The following is a 16500-nucleotide window of genomic DNA, read 5'->3' as shown; positions in this document are numbered from 1 at the left end:
TGCTGTAGCCGCATAGGCTCCTGTTGTTCCATTACCTGAACCTGGGTAGCCTCCTGCTGGGCTGCCGTGGCTTGTACCAGAGGTCTTACCACCTCCTCCATTGTGGTACAAAGCAAGCAAACCAAAACAAAAACAAAAATCCAAAACCCCAGTGCACTTTTTTTTTAAAACCTCTTTCTTCCGCCATGCTTTGAATGAAATCCCACTGCTAACACCAGTTGTGACAAAGCTCTGTCCTTGCCTTTGTGGGTCCTGCATTTCCTGGAGGATTTCGCTAGCCTCAGAGGCTCACTGTGACGCTCCACGTAACCCTTCTTTCTCTAGAGACAAGGGTCACAGTCTACTGAGTCATTTTCATCATAAGCCAGCAAGGGAGGTGAGGAGAAGTTATCCTTCCTTGCAGTCTCTGTTGTCTCCCAGTCTCAGTGATTAATCAGGGAGCAAAGGGAGGGGGAGCCCAGGCCCACCCTCTACTCCAGGCTCCAGCCCAGGGACCCTAATAGTATCAGCTATGGTAGCTGACCTTTTAGAAACATGACATGTACAATTCCCTGGGCTACTTCCCCCACAGCAGCCCTCACTTCCTCAAGATCCACTTCACCCTTACCTCAGGGTCTCCTTCCTTGTGCCTGATATGGTGTGTGCTACTCAGCCTCTCCAACAGCACAACTTCCTTCCACAGCTCCTGACATGCACACCCGTCTGACTGACTGGGAGGCTTTTAACTAGTTTCAGCCAGCTCCTGATTGGCTTCAGGTCTCCCAATCAACCTAGCATTCTCCCTGCCTTCTGGAAAGTTTTTAATTGGCCCCAGGTGTCTTAATTGACCTGGAGCAGCTGCCATTTCACTTATCCTGGTACCAGGGATTTGTTAAGCCTGGAGCTAATATATCTGTCTCCCACTACTTTTCTATAGCCATCCAGACTTGCCCTGTCACAGAACACAGAGTAGAACAGAGCTTGTTAGCACAGAAATCAGTGACTTTCAGCTAAGTCCATAGTGGGCGGAGGGGAGCCCAGAGCCAGGGCTCTGTTCCTCCACCTGTGCCCCAAGCCAGCCAAAACTGACTTGCTTCCAGCTGCCTGGCACCTGTCCTCCCTGTTGCTCCTCCTCTGGCCTTTGTCTCGCTACCTGGGTCAAGGGTCATCTGGTCACCTCCCCCTCCTGGGTCTCAGGTTACGAAGGGCTGGCTATAGCATCAGTGCAGGCAGCTGGAGCAGCCTCTTCAAAAGTCACACCCCCTTATTCTCACCACCTAGACATTGGTGCTATATACAGGAAAACTGAGGCACACACAGCATTCATGCAAAACAGTAAGACTCACATAGGGTCACATACAACATAACAAGAGAAAATCCCTACTTCATCACAGGCCCCTCCTAAGACACATTTCTCTGTGCTCCCTGGGAAGCGTTTTGTCTCTTGTTCATCTGCAAAACTCTGCCAGCTAACAACCGGGACAGTTTCCTTAATCACTCACAACACCTCTCCTGCCCCTATGGCTGAGGGCATGTTGCCTTCTGCTGAAAAGGAGCTAGTCTCAGCCCCTCCCATACTTGGAAGCACACTGCTTCCCTGTGTTACAGTGTCACAGGAATTTTCACCCACGTCAATGGTTTCTGGAAGCACCCTGTTTCCTCTGCCCCTTCTCTGGGCTCCCCTCTGGGATACATTTCTCTATGCTACCTAGAGCCAGTTTTGCGTCTGGTTCAGCTGTGAACTGCTGGCAGCTAAGACCCTGGACAGTTCTCTCCCTGGCAGGCATTACACCCCCCTCCCTTCCTGATGTGGTGTTGACCCCAGCTGCAATGCAGGTGTTGGTCTTAACCACTCTCCCACCTGGAAGCATGTGGCTTTCCCCTGCTGCAGAAGAATCAAGGAGACTCTTTCCCATTTTCTCAGCAGTTCCTGAGACGTTACCTTTGGGGTCCTAGCATAAAGCTCCCTCCTGCTGCAGGCAAATACTTTAACCTGAGCTACATGGAAAAAATCATTACCAAGGAGCAGGTTGACTAGGAGGTGTTCTTACCCCACAGTCAAAACACTTTCCAAACCTCCCCAAACCACATGGATTTTAGCTAGTGGTAGGAGGAATCTGCTTTTGCCAACCCCCACAATCTCTGGCATTTGGCCAGGTAGCATACTGGCCTTTGGGACCCCACTCTGCTTACCCAGAGAGATCTGGGCCCCTGTATCCCTCTGCCCTAAGTACTCCCTGCCATCAATCTGGACAGCCTTAACATGCTCCATATCTGGTTCTGCAAAGGCTAATCGCACAAAACCAATACGATAGGTTTCAATTGCTTGGGGGGTTTCTGTGTTGAGGACAGCAGAACTAACATGAGCTATTGGTTGCCTGCTTCCTCCTAGCACAGGACATTTATTCCTCAAGTGATCAGTGGAATTATATTGATAGCACCTTTTGGGCTCTTCTGCTTTTACAGGAGATTTGGGATAGGAGTTACCAGTAGAGCGATGTTTTTTGGGTAAGAGAATGTCTAGGCTCCCAACCCCCTTCTCTCTTCTCAGGGGCAAAATGGGATCCTCCCTTCTCACCAGTTTTAAACCCCTCTTCTGTGGCCTGCTCTCAGTAGACGCCTGAGTCTGTTCAAAGGCATCAGCTAAAACAGCCATCTCATCCACAGACTTTACATCTTTGTCCCATAGACACTGCTTTACATCAGCCTTACACATGCTTAGGAAATGCTCTTAGGCAACAAGATCCAACATTGCCTCAAAACTTGCCATCTCTTTACCGCTCACCCATTTTCCTAAAAAATCTTTCATTTTGTTTACATATCCCCCATTACTCATCCCAATATCCCTCTTAAGATTTCTAAATTTATCTCTGTATGTTTCAGGAGTAATCTGAAAACTTTGCAAAATAGTATCTTTAAATTTACAATAATCTAAAGCATCTCCAATCGGTATTCCATTGGATACATTTTGAGCTTTACCAGTTAATTTCGCAATCAGGGTAGGAACTCTCTTATCATCAGGGATTGCATGTATTACACACAGCCTTTCGAAGGTAGTCAGATATTCAGCAATTTCTTCCTCTTCACTGTATGCAGGACATAAGCGTTCCCATTTGTGGATTTTTGGAGTGATGGGAGTCATTGGGGTCAGGGGTTCTGGTTCTGCTTCTCTAGCAGGTCCAGTTGGTGTTTTCGCTCTCTCTCTTTTTCTTCTCTCTCTCTCTTTCTTCCATGGCCCTTCTGTGTGCAGCCTCCTCTCTGTCTGCCTCTTTTTCTTTTTCTTTTATTCCCAGTTCTCTCAGTTGCAATAATCTCTGGTGTTCCCTCTTCTTCTCTGCAGACTGTAGCCTAAAAAGCTCCAACTTCGTAATTGCTTCAGTGATTTAACTCATTTTCCTGTTTTTCTGTTCATACTTCACTTTCTTGAAATAAGCAAACAGAAAATAACAAAACTGTGACCTCCTCCTGACTGTTCTTAACCACTGTACTTAAGACTCATTTAAAATCACAAATATCAGTGCTTAAAATGTAAACTTCACTTGGAGTAACCCTGCTCGCTGCGCCACTGTGATGTTCCCCTCTGGTGTTATCTGGACCGGTGATCTGCTAGGCCACTCCAATCCTTGACTCTGGGAGCCAGCCTTACCCTGCTCTGCTGTGAGAACCCCCACTCCTGGGCTGTTCACACACAGCCTCTGGCATGTGAGCTGCGCCTTGGATTGTGCAACCGAATGACACTAGACAATATCTCCGGTCCCAGACACAACCCTAGGAACCTCCTTATGCTGTGTCCAGTTATGTCTGCTGGATGCTGCAAGCTTATATGAGTGCGTCAATTTAACAAAGAAATTGATATGTATCAGACTTGTTATCCCAAGGGGAATCTCTGACACGATTCAAACCAAACACACTGCTTCAGGTAGATAAACAGATTTATTAACTGCAAAGATAAATTTTAAGTGATTATAAGTCAAAACATAACAAGTCAGATTTGGTCAAAAGAAATAAAAGCAAAACACATTCTAACGTGATCTTAACACTTTCAATGCCCTTATAAACTTAGATGATTCTCACCATAGGGTGGCTGGTTGCTCTTCAGACAGGCTCTCCCCTTTGATCAGTGCTTCAGTCGCTTGGTGTGGTATCTGTAGATGGAGGTGGAAGAGAGAGGAAGAGCATGGCAAATGTCTCTCCCTTTTATAATGTTCTTTCTTCCTTTTTTGCTCCCCCCCTTCAGAGTCAGGTGAGCATTACCTCATCGGAGTCCCAAACTGATCAAAGGAAGGGGGGGTGACTCACTCGAGAGTCCAACAGATCCTTTTGTTGCTGCCTAGGCCATCATCCTTTGTTCCTGTGAGGCTGGGCTAGGTTTGTCCCATACATGCCTTGATGAGGTATGAACTGCCCCTCTGCTCTTAGACAGTTTTTGCCTGGGCTTATTTTAAGCCATGAGGATACATTTTCAGCTTCATAACTATATACATGAAATTATAACCTATAACATCACTATAATAACAATGCTCAGTGCATCATGAGTCTTCCAAAGACATCCAACATGACAAACTTTGCATTGGATACCACACCATCATTTTACAAGGATGAACATGAGGGTGCTGGGTGTTCCCCCGAGGTACAGAGCATCACAGGGGGACCAGGGCCTGAAAGGGAACAGGGGTTGGGAGGAAGCAGGGGTTGGGGACCAGGGGCTGGGAGGGAGCAGGAGTTGTGGGCCAGGGGTGAGAGGAAGCAGGGGTTGGGTGCCGGGGGCTGGGAGTGGGCGTGGGTCAGGGGCCACAGGCTGGGAATGAGCTGGGGTCGGGGGCTGGTGGCTGGGAGAGAGTAGGGTCTGGGAGGAGCAGGGGTTGGGTGCCGTGGACTGGGAGGGATAAGGTCTGACGGGGAGCAGGGTTTGGGGACCAGGGGCTCCGAGGAAGCAGGGTTCAGGGGCTGGGAAGGAGCAGCGGTTGGGGGCTAGGAGGGAGCAGGGTTTGGGTGCCAGGGGCTGGGAGAGATCAGGGACTCGGAGGGAGCAGAGGTTGGCGTTCGCACACTGCAGGGAGTTGTTGCAGGCAGAAGGCACCTTAGGTCAGAAAGACTGGACGCAGCAAACGCATCAGGAAACTGCCCCATCCACAACTAAGGCCCCCGCTTTGGCTCCTATCCCTGACCTCAGCCCCAACCATGGCTGGGCTCCTGGCTCCCAGCCCCTGGGGGGCAGAGACAGATTACAGTACAACTAAAGCGGGGACAGGGCGTGCAACAAATAAAGTTTGGGGACCACTGTTTTAAATCCTGATGTGCAAACTTCTGTCCAGTGGGGGGTGCCAGAAGCTCAATGGGGCTGCCCCCAGATCAGCATGGGGCCTGGGCTCTGAGCAGGGGCCTCTGGCTGATGGGTTTTAACACGTGGTGCTGCCATGCGAGGGCACCCCAGGACAAATTCACGGCGAGCTCAGGGAGTGGCATGGGGCAGGACAGCCCAGTGTGAGCCTGCAAACAACCCTCAAGGGCAGGGTCAGCCCCAACCAGCCCCACAGCTGTGCCCTGTGGCCTCGCCACCTTGCAGATGAAGGTGCTACGTCTACAGGCTAGGCTATGCTGCTGGAACCACTGTTCTGGTCACAAGACCCCCGCTCCCTGCCCAAAGCCAGGGATGGAACCCAGGAGTCCTGGCTCCCAACTACCCCCCACAACCGACTAGAACCCCCCTTCTCCTCCACTCCCCTCCCAGGGCAGGGACAGAACCCAGGAGTCCTGGATCCAACATTCTAGCAAACATTTGTGTTTGCAGAAGGCAGGTTGTGCACTCTCCTGCTCAGCAAACAGGACAACAGTCTACTGCTGCCGCAGGTGTGGGGAGCTCTGAATCATAGAATCATAGAATATCAGGGTTGGAAGGGACCTCAGGAGGTCATCTAGTCCAACTCCCTGCTCAAAGCAGGACCAATCCACAATTAAATCATCCCAGCCAGGGCTTTGTCAAGCCTGACCTTAAAAACCTCGAAGGAAGGAGATTCTACCACCTCCCTAGGTAACGCATTCCAGTATTTCACCACCCTCCTAGTGAAAAATTTTTTCCTAATATCCAACCTAAACCTCCCCCACTGCAACTTGAGACCATTACTCCTTGTTCTGTCATCAGCTAACCCTGAGAACAGTCTAGATCCATCCACTTTGGAACCCCCTTTCAGGTAGTTGAAAGCAGCTATAAAATCCCCCCTCATTCTTCTCTTCTGCAGACTAAACAATCCCACTTCCCTCAGCCTGTCCTCATAAGTCATGTGTTCTAGTCCCCTAATCATTTTTGTTGCCCTTCGCTGGACTCTTTCCAATTTTTCCACATCCTTCTTGTAGTGTGGGGCCCAAAACTGGACACAGTACTCCAGATGAGGCCTCACCTCATAGAGGGGAATAGAGGGGAATGATCACGTCCCTCGATCTGCTGGCAATGCCCCTACATATACATCCCAAAATGCCATTGGCCTTCTTGGCAACAAGGGCACACTATTGACTCATATCCAGCTTCTTGTCCACTGTAACCCCTAGGTCCTTTTCTGCAGAACTGCTGCCTAGCCATTTGGGCCCTAGTCTGTAGCGGTGCATGGGATTCTTCCGTCCTAAGTGCAGGACTCTGCACTTGTCCTTGTTGAACCTCATCAGATTTCTTTTGGCCCAATCCTCTAATTTGTCTAGGGCGCTCTGTATCCGATCCCTACCCTCCAGCGTATCTACCTCTCCTCCCAGTTTAGTGTCATTTGCAAACTTGCTGAGGGTGCAATCCACACCATCCTCCAGATCATTTATGAAGATATTGAACAAAACCGGCCCCAGGACCGACCCTTGGGGCACTCCACTTGATACCGGCTGCCAACATAAATGGAACCATTGATCACCACCCATTGAGCCCGACAATCTAGCCAGCTTTCTGTCCACCTTATAGTCCATTCATCCAGCCCATACTTCTTTAACTTGCTGGCAAGAATACTGTGGGACACCGTGTCAAAAGCTTTGCTAAAGTCAAGGAACAACACATCCACTGCTTTCCCCTCATCCACACAGCCAGTTATCTTGTCATAGAAGGCAATTAGATTAGTCAGGCATGACTTGCCCTTGGTGAATCCATGCTGACTGTTCCTGATCACTTTCCTCTCCTCTAAGTGCTTCAGAATTGATTCCTCAAGGACCTGCTCCATGATTTTTCCAGGGACTGAGGTGAGGTTGACTGGCCTGTAGTTCCCCGGATCCTCCTTCTTCCCTTTTTTAAAGATGGGCACTACATTAGCCTTTTTCCAGTCGTCCGGGACGTCCCCCGATCACCATGAGTTTTCAAAGATCATGGCCAATGGCTCCGCAATCACATCCGCCAACTGCTTTAGCACTCTTGGATGCAGCACATCCGGCCCCATGGACTTGTGCTCATCCAGATTTTCTAAATAGTCCCGAACCACTTCTTTCTCCACAGAGGGCTGGTCTCCTCCTCCCCATGCTGTGCTGCCCAGTGCAGTAGTCTGGGAGCTGACCTTGTTCGTGAAGACAGAGGGAAAAAAAGCATTGAGTACGTTAGCTTTTTCCACATCCTCCGTCACTAGGTTGCCTCCCTCATTCAGTAAGGGGCCCACACTTTCCTTGACTTTCTTCTTGTTGCTAACATACCTGAAGAAACCCTTCTTGTTACTCTTAACATCTCTTGCTAGCTGCAACTCCAGGTGTGATTTGGCCTTCCTGATTTCACTCCTGCATGCCCAAGCAATATTTTTATACTCTTCCCTGGTCATTTGTCCAATCTTCCACTTCTTGTAAGCTTCTTTTTTGTGTTTAAGACCAACAAGGATTTCACTGTTAAGCCAAGCTGGTCGCCTGCCATATTTACTATTCTTTCTATACATCGGGATGGTTTGTCCCTGTAACCTCAATAAGGATTCTTTAAAATCCACTGGCAGCTGGGTGGCGGGAGGGGCTTGCCAGTGGATGCTTTTTGCCAGCACTAAACCAACAGATTGTAAACGGAGTTTAGGGTCATATACAAATATGCAAATTATTTGCCAAAATGCAAACTAGTTTATTGAGCGATTTGCATACAGAGTACCACCCTTTTCCCCCAAAGGGGACAGCCTGGTCCTCTTCCAGCAGCTGGCCCTGCAATCTCAGCACGTGCAGTGTGGGCACCCTCTGTGGGGACTGCCCAGAGATTCCAGTCGGGCACTGCCTGTGCCCTCCGCATCCACCCCCAGCCTCCACAGCCCCCACCCACCCAGAGCTCTGCAACTGCCTGTCCCCCACGTGCCCACCCCCCTTCCCCCACTCACCCAGAGCTCTACAACTACCTGTTCCCCTCCACACACCCCTGCTCCCACCCCCAGCCTCCACCAACCCAAAGCTCTGCAACTGCATGCCCCCCATGGCCCTCCCGCACCCCCCACCATGCCCATCCCCAGACTCCCCAGCCCCTGCCCACCCAGAGCTCTGCAATTGCCTGTTCACCCTGTGCTCAGTCCCCAGTCCCCCCGCACCCAACCCCTGTCCCCCCCAGAGCTCTGCAACTACCTGTCCTCCCCTCATACCCACCCCCCAGCCCCCACCCACACCTCTGCAACTGCCTGTCCCCCCCTGCACCTCCCCACACCCACCCAGAACTCTGCAACTGCCTATGCCCACCGCACCCCCCCTTGTCCACCCACCTACCCACCCAGAGATCTGAAACTTCCTGTCTCCCCTGTGCCCACCCATCCATCCAGAGCTCTGCAACTTCCTGTCCCCCCACCGTGCCCACCCCCCAGCCCCCCCATACAGAGAGCTCTGCAATTTCCTGTCCCCCCCTCATCCCCCCGCGCCGACGCCCCAGAATTCTGCAACTGCCTGTCCCCTGCGCCCACCACCCAGCACCCACCCAGAGCTCTGCAACTGGGCTGGGGGGCTGGTGCCTTCTGCAACTTGGGCTGGGTGGGGCTGGTGCTCAGGGCTGGAGGGATGGTGCCCGCAGTGCCCGAGGCTGGGGGGCTGGTGTGCCCATGGTGCTCTGGCTTGGGAGGGGGAGGTCGATGCCCGTGGTGTCTGGGTTGCCCAGGGCTGGAGGGGCCGGGGCCCCTCACGCCGTCTGGCCCAGGGGATACCCTAGCGGACTCCGGCCCCCGCCGCCCCGGGAATCACATTACTGAGGCCTCCCATTGGCCCGGCCCGGCCCCCAGGTCGAGGGGAGACCGGGGCTCATTGGCTGCTCCGGGGCGGGGGCCGGGCCTGGGACAGTGAGCGCCTGGGATCCAGCTCGCAGCTCCGGGCCAGCGCCGAGCGCCGGGCTGGCGGGGCGCCCTGGGCTCCCTGCGCGCACCGGGGCTGCCCGCCTAGCCCCCCCGACATGCGGCGCGCCCGGCTGGACGCCTCCCTCGGCCGCCTCCGGGCAGAAGTGGTGAGTGGCCTGGCCGGGCTCGGAGGACAGCGGGTGCGGCCGGGCAGCCCGGCTCCCCCTGGCAGCGGCGGGGCTAGCCCGGGGAAGGGCGCTGGGGATGCAGGGCAGAGGCCAGGGGCGTCCCCGGAGTATCGGGGCTCGGCTTTGCCCGGACCACGCCTAGCACCGCTGGGCTCGGTTGGCTGCCCGCGTTGGGCACATGCCAGCCCTGCCCGCTCCTGTGCCCAGGGCTGCACGCGGGGCCGGGCAGCCTCAGGTTGGGCGTCACCAGAGTCAGGCCACAGTATCGGGCCACGGGCTGTGCTGGCCCAGAGCTACCCTCAGCCCCTGCGATTGGGCCTGCCCGGCTCTGGGATCCCCGAGATCCAAGCAGGGCCCAGACTGCCCCCAGCCCCCTGCTGCTCCGCTGGCTCCATGCTCAGGGACTCAGCCCGGCTCGAACCCTGCCCTCTATACATGAGGCGACGGAGGGGCTGGCTGCCCCCAGGGAGGTGGGCGCTGGGCTGCCCTGCCATGGGGTGGGGGACTGGGGGCGTTGGTGGGGGCAGAGTGTGACCCACTTGCAGTAACTGGCGGCTGGAGGACTCTTTGGCCATAATTTCAAAATGTGACCAGGGACTTGGGGACTGACATGAGAAGCTGCAGGGGGCCTGATCACCCCACCGGCCGGGTGCAGGGGCCTGATCCCCTGTGTGACCTGGGCACAGTTCCCCCAGCCACCCACCCACCCCTGGTGGCCTCAGGGGCCTGATCCCCTGTGTGACCTGAGCACTGCCCGCTGCTAATCTCAGGGCTCCCCAAATCCCTGGGCACATCTGAAAATCTGGTTTTTGGCCCAGGATGGGTGGGCAGTGCTGGAGCAGGGCAGGGTCCCCAGGCAGGGCTGTGCACACATACCCACCCACATCTCCGGGCACCCACAGGCACCTTTACCCGCACAGGGCAGCAGGCGCGTGTGCTCGGTGTCCGGGGTTGGGTGGTCCCTGTGGGCAGGGGAGGAGCAGCAGGATTCCCTCCTTCACAGGCGGCTGACACAGGAAGCCATTTTGGTTGTTTTATATCTGATGTCAAGAAAGTGCCGATTGCCGAACAACTGGTTGCTGGGTGACAGGTTAGTGACATCAGAGCTGGGGGAACCAATCTGTCCGAGGGGATAGTGACATCAGAGCTGGGGGAGCCAATCTGCCCAAGCTGGCCCCGGTTCAGCCCTGACTGGTCGTGGCAGAGGTGCTGTTTGGCCCTGTCACTTGGTCCCATGTCTCCCTCCTGTAGGGTCTGCCATGTCCCCGGGCTGGGGCTGGTGCTAGGGCTGAACGGGCAGATCCTGGGGCAGTTCCGGAGCCCTGGGCATGGCCTCTGCTATGGGAGTGGGCCCCTGGCACTAGCCCTGCTGTTTCTGGGCCCGCCTGGGTCTGCTTACTGGGCAGGGTGATTTCCCTGGCCCCTGGGAGCATGTGGCCCCGATGCCCTCAATCCTCCAGCAGCTCTGGGCAAACCTGGCCCCTGTTCAGGTTGAAGCTTTGGTGGAGCTGGATGATAGATGGTTTTCATGGCATGTTGGATGCCAGGCTGCTGGGACCAACTCCCTGAGCCACCCCCTGCAGGGCTCCGCTCGGCTGGTGTGGCCTAGAAGAGCTGGGGAGCAAACGAGAAAGGGTCCAGCACTGCCCACAGGGACCCTGGAGCTGCACATGCCCTGGGTCCATCCAGCCCCCCAAGACCTAGGCCAGTATGCAGACCCCATGCCTTGCAGCCCAGCTGCCCTCAGCCAGCAAGTGGGAGTCACCAACTCATTTCTAGGACAAAGGGACTAAGCCCGAGCTGTGGTGCCATCACTCACAGCTGGGGACACGAGGCTGGAGCCGCGGGGCGACTGGGTGAGCAGGCTCTTGTGGTGCAGTAGTGCAGGAGGTTTCCCGGGCTCGGGGCTGCAGCAGGCATTGGGGCTGAATTGCTAGTGTTTCCCTGCGGGAAGTGCAGCGACGCCCTCAGCCGGGACGTGCGGGGGAGAGGTATGGTGGCTGGCAGGCAGGGTGGGATGTGGGGGTGGCTGGAAGCAGGAGGAGCCCCACCCCAAAGCACAGAGCTGGCAGCACTAGGGAGCCTCTCAGGCTGGGCTCGCCTTGTTAAGGCCCCAAGTCCTTCTGTTCTCATGGCCTCACGGCCTGCCCTTGGCGAGGCTCCTGGCACTCCAGCCCCGGCATGTCCCTGCTGGCCACCTACCACACAGCGCGCTGCTCTTTGTACCTGGTGGGACTGGGAGCCAGGACTCCAGGGTTTGCTTCCCTGCTGTGGGCAGGAGTGGGGGCTAGTGGTTAGAGCCAGGCCAGGGAGTCCGGACTCCTGGGTTCAGTTCCCAGCTCTGGCACACTCGTGTGTATCCGTGGGGCAACCCCAGCCCTGATGTCTGTCCAACCACCTGGGTGTGACTGCAGGGGTTGGTACAGACAAGGGGACCTGAGCAGGTCCCATCCGAGGGTGCCAGTTGGTGTGGCTGGTGCCCCGTGTGTGCCTGGCCCTGGTGAGCAGTTCAGCTCCCTCCTCCCCGGGCCCAATGCCTGCGCTGGCTGTGTGGGACAGCACCAATGGCCCCCAAAGCTCATGTTGCCCTGGGCTGCTGACGCGGCCCACTGGAGCATGGCCCCTGGCTGCCCCAGGCCCTGGCTCATGGCCCTTCGCTAGTGGTACATGCCTGCCCTGAGGAATTCCCAGGGGTTGGTGGGAGCCAGGGTCCCTCCATACCGCTCCGGGCCAGGCCTACGTGGTGCCCCTTCCCTCTGTCCCCCAGTGCTGGACTCTTCTGGGCACCCAGCGTCTCTGGCCAGGCCCAGCTTGTGTAACTCCAGCTGCCATCTCTATTTGTCATGTCCCAGCGGCTGGGCTGGGGCTGGATATGTAGCTGCCGACGCGGCGGGGCGGCTGCTTGCTCACCCCGACATGCTGCAGCACGCGGCAGGGATGGGCTAGCTCGGTGCAGGAGCAGCAGGAAAGTGGTGCCCTGGGGCTGGGTGCACGTCCAGGCAGCGGAGCCCTGCATGTGCATCTCCCCCTTGCAGCTCCACACCCAGCCCAGGCAGACGCTGCTGCAACTGCAGAGACCATTGCTCGAGTGCCCAGCCCAACCCAGCTGGACCCCGGCATCTCCTAGGGCAGCCCCTGTGGCCACCCAGAGAGGGGACAGGGACTCAGCCCCAGCTCTGGGGGCCCTGGGCCCAGCTGGCCTCGCTGTCCGGGAGCCCAGAGCCTGGTGAGTCCTCTGGGGGCTCTCCTGGGGGCTGAGTGACATGGGGATCAGAGGGAGGCTCCTTGCAACCGGTGCTTGGTGAGCACAGGGGGGAGGGGGGGCGACGACACAGCATGGGGTGTTTTTGGGGCAGAGTGTATAGGTGGTGGTGGGGTGTTTATGGGGGGTGTGGAGAAAGGGCAGGGGGTGTATGGGGAAGGACATGGAGAGGGTATACAGAGGAGGGTATATAGTGGGGCACGGTGTATATGAGCTTGTGGTTGCATATGGGGATGGGACAGCGGGTGTGGGGACAGTGAGATGGGTGGATGCGGGGGTGTAGGGTAGCAGGGAGTCAATGGGGGGTGAGGATGGAGTGCGACTGGATGCAGGGCAGAGAGTGGATGGGGGCATGGGGACAGGGTGAGGGATGGATGGGGCATGAGGTGGCATGGGGTGGATGGGGAGTGTGGAGACGGGACATGGGGTGGATGGGAGGAGCGGGGTGGATGGGGGCAGGGGGGAGGAGGGGATGGGGCGGGGAGTGAATGGGGGGAGGAGACAGGGCGGGGGGTGGGTGTGGGGTGGCAGAGGGTGTTTGGGGGGCATGAGGAGGGGGCAGGGAGGTGGATGGGGCGCATGGGGATGGGGCAGGAGATATGTGGGGTGGATGGGGTGGGCACTCTGGTGTCCCATAGCTGGTCACTGGTGTCCCATAGCCAGTCACCCGGGTCACTGCCATGGAATGACCTGGCTCATGGGGCTGGGTCCTGCCCTCGTGCCTGGCCGATAACCCCTGAGTGTCCTTCCCATCCTAGGTCCTGGGGCCCTTGTTGCCATTGGGCCGGTGCAGGGAGAGCATTGGAGAGTACTGGGACTGCAGACAGGGTGACAGGTGTTGGGATGGGGGAGACAGTGATGGGGCTGCTGGAGGCAGGGGATGGTGACAGAGCTTTTTGAGGGGACAGGGCTGTTGGGGGTGAAGGACATGGCTGATGGAGGCGGTGGATGGAGGTGTTGGGATGGGTAATGGGAGACAAGGCTGCTGGGGGGACGGGGCTGTTGGAGGTGTTGGGACAGGTGATGGGGGACGGGGCTGCTGGAGGTGGGGGACGGGGCTGCTGGAGGTGGAGGATGGGGCTGTTAAAGGTGTCAGGCCGGGTGATGGGAGACAGGGCTGATGGAGGCGGGGGATGGGGCTGTTGGAGGTGTTGGGACAGGTGATGGGGGACGGGGCTGCTGGAGGTGGGGGACGGGGCTGCTGGAGGTGGGGGACGGGGCTGCTGGAGGTGGAGGATGGGGCTGTTAAAGGTGTCAGGCCGGGTGATGGGAGACAGGGCTGCTGGGGGGACAGGGCTGTGGGAGGTGTTGGGACAGGTGATGGGGGACGGGGCTGCTGGAGGTGGGGGACGGGGCTGCTGGAGGTGGGGGACGGGGCTGCTGGAGGTGGAGGATGGGGCTGTTAAAGGTGTCAGGCCGGGTGATGGGAGACAGGGCTGATGGAGGCGGGGGATGGGGCTGTTGGAGGTGTTGGGACAGGTGATGGGGGACGGGGCTGCTGGAGGTGGGGGACGGGGCTGCTGGAGGTGGGGGACGGGGCTGCTGGAGGTGGGGGACGGGGCTGTTAAAGGTGTCAGGCCGGGTGATGGGAGACAGGGCTGCTGGGGGGACAGGGCTGTGGGAGGTGTCAGGACAGGTGATGGGGCTGTTGGAGGTGTTGGGACAGGTGATGGGGGACAGGGCTGATGGAGGCGGGGGATGGGGCTGTTGGAGGTGTCGGGACAGGTGATGGGTGGCAGGGCTTTTACAGGGATGGGGCTGATGGAGGTGTCGGGATGGCTGTTGGGACATTGATGGAGCTGATGGAAGTGGGGAACAGGGCTGTTGGGAGGGGGACGGGGCTGAAGGAGGTGGTGGATGGGGCTGTTGGAGGTGTGGGTGGCAGGGTTGTTGCGGGGGATGGGGCTGATGGAGGTGGGGGATGGGACTGTTAGGGGGATGGGGCTAATGGAGGTGTCGGGATGGCTGTTGCGGGGGATGGGGCTGTTGGGACATTGATGGGGCTGACTGAGGCGGGGGATGGGGCTTTGGAGGTGTTGGGACGGGTGATGAGGCTGTTAGGGAGATGGGGCTGTTGGGATGGTGACAGGACTGATGAAGGTGGGGGCTGGGGCTGATGGAGGTGGGGGACTGGGCTGTTGGAGGTGTTGGGACGCGTGACGGGAGACAAGGCTGCTGGGGAGATGGGGTTGTTGGAGATGTCAGGATAGATGATGAGTGAAAGGGCTGTTGTGGGGATGGGACTGTTGGAGGTGGGGAATGGAGCTGTTAGGGAGATGGGGTATGGGCCAGCCATGCTACCGGGGTGGCCAGTCCATCAGGGCAGCGATCACATCACCATGTTCCTCTCCCCACAGTTGTGCCTGCAGGCGGCGGGGGACACGCTGCGGGATCAGATGCAGGGCATGATGCGGACTCTCCACGAGCTGAAGCGGGTGCCAGGCCCAGCTCCACGGCTGGGGCCCCCCAAGCCCGTGCCAGCTCCCCCACAGCCCTGCTGGGAGCGGCCTGCTGAGAACCGGGCATCGGGCGTCTCAGAGGCAGACTCAGCCTGCTGCCTGGAGCTGATGGAGGAGGAGTGCGCACTGCCCGCTAGTGAGAGGAGCCTGGAGTTCGACTCGGGCTACTCGGAGGTGTCAGGGGGGACGTGGCGGGAGGAGGAGGGGCTGGTGCTGCGCAGGAACCCCCCGCCCCCCTGCCAAAGGGCACAAAGGCTCTCCACGGGGGGCTTCCTCCGCAGCAGCGCTAGCCAGGCCCCCGGCCGGCAGGTCCGGCCTAAGTCCACCTCAGATGCCTGCCTGGAGCAGTGGCGGGTGCTGGAGTCGGCAGACGCGCAGGACTGGACTGTGGCACTGCTCTCACAGAGCCGCAACCGGCAGCCGCTCGTGCTGGGTGATAATTGTTTCGCTGACCTGGTGGAGAACTGGATGGACCTTCCTGAGGAGAGCGCCCTGCCCCACCGGCTGGCCAAGCCCCACGGCTTTCTGCTCAGTCTCTCGGGCAATGTGCGGCGCAAGCTGGCCAGCCTGGCACGCCCCAAGGGCCCCGCCGCTCCCCAGCCCAGCCCCAAGCACCTCCCCGGCCCAGGGGGCCTAGGTGGGCGGGCGCAGGGGCCCCTCTTCCACCAGTCACATGGCGACATTGCCAAGCTCACCACGGACTGCACCCGCTTCGCTGCCCTCTTGAACAGCCGCAGCCGGCAGCCAATCATCTGCAATGACATCATTGGCTACATTTAGCCCCGCCCCCAGCGCATTCCTGTCCCAGCTCTGCATTTGTACCCAGCTCTGTAAATAAATAAACGGCTTTTGTATGGAACGCGCAGCCAGAGCCTGTCGCTTGGGGGAGGGGAGGCAGCGCTGGGCACGGCCGGAGCCCATCACTGGCCCAGTGTGCTCTTGTCCTCACCAGGGGCTTTGTGCCAGCCTCACCTGGGTGGCTGCAGCCTGCACTGGGGCAGGGGAGGGAGCCTGGCTCACCTAGATGGTGCACACGCAGTGCACATACCCACACACACAGAATAATCAATGCATGCACACATGCACTGTGTGCTACACAATCATGTTGCACGCACAGGACGCACCTATTAAAATGCTGGAGCTGCCGGTGGGGGGTGCCAGGCTGTGCTGGCCCTGCCCACCTGAGGCTGCCATGCCCAGCTTCCATGGTTGAGGCAGCACCAGGCTGGGCCTCGATCTGTGGCACAGAGTTGGCGCTGGTGCCAGACTATCCCACGTCTATCCCAAGGAGTGGGGCTATTAAACCTGTTATGCCCCTCCCCATTTCAGCAGGAGAATTACAAGTGAGTTAACGGATGGGGGCACTGCCCTCACCC

At 57.7% G+C, this 16500-nt stretch overlaps 1 protein-coding gene across 2 annotated transcripts; it reads left to right on the top strand.

Moving 5' to 3' along the window:
• The first annotated feature begins 9203 nt into the window (after positions 1-9203).
• Positions 9204-15983, top strand: INKA1 (inka box actin regulator 1). Of its 2 annotated transcripts, none has more exons than XM_073352661.1 (2): positions 9204-9382; positions 15023-15983. In XM_073352661.1, exons 1-2 carry the CDS (start codon positions 9332-9334, stop codon positions 15902-15904), a joined length of 933 nt encoding a protein of 310 aa, XP_073208762.1. In that variant the 5' UTR covers positions 9204-9331; the 3' UTR covers positions 15905-15983. The 2 variants fall into 2 exon arrangements, with proteins under 2 accessions (XP_073208762.1, XP_073208763.1); XM_073352662.1 differs by lacking the exon at positions 9204-9382 and adding an exon at positions 11747-12629.
• The last annotated feature ends 517 nt before the right edge of the window (positions 15984-16500 follow it).

Source organism: Lepidochelys kempii, chromosome 7 (assembly GCF_965140265.1).
Source record: "Lepidochelys kempii isolate rLepKem1 chromosome 7, rLepKem1.hap2, whole genome shotgun sequence".
Classification (NCBI taxonomy): domain Eukaryota; kingdom Metazoa; phylum Chordata; order Testudines; family Cheloniidae; genus Lepidochelys; species Lepidochelys kempii.
This window is presented reverse-complemented; position numbering and strand designations above follow the sequence as displayed.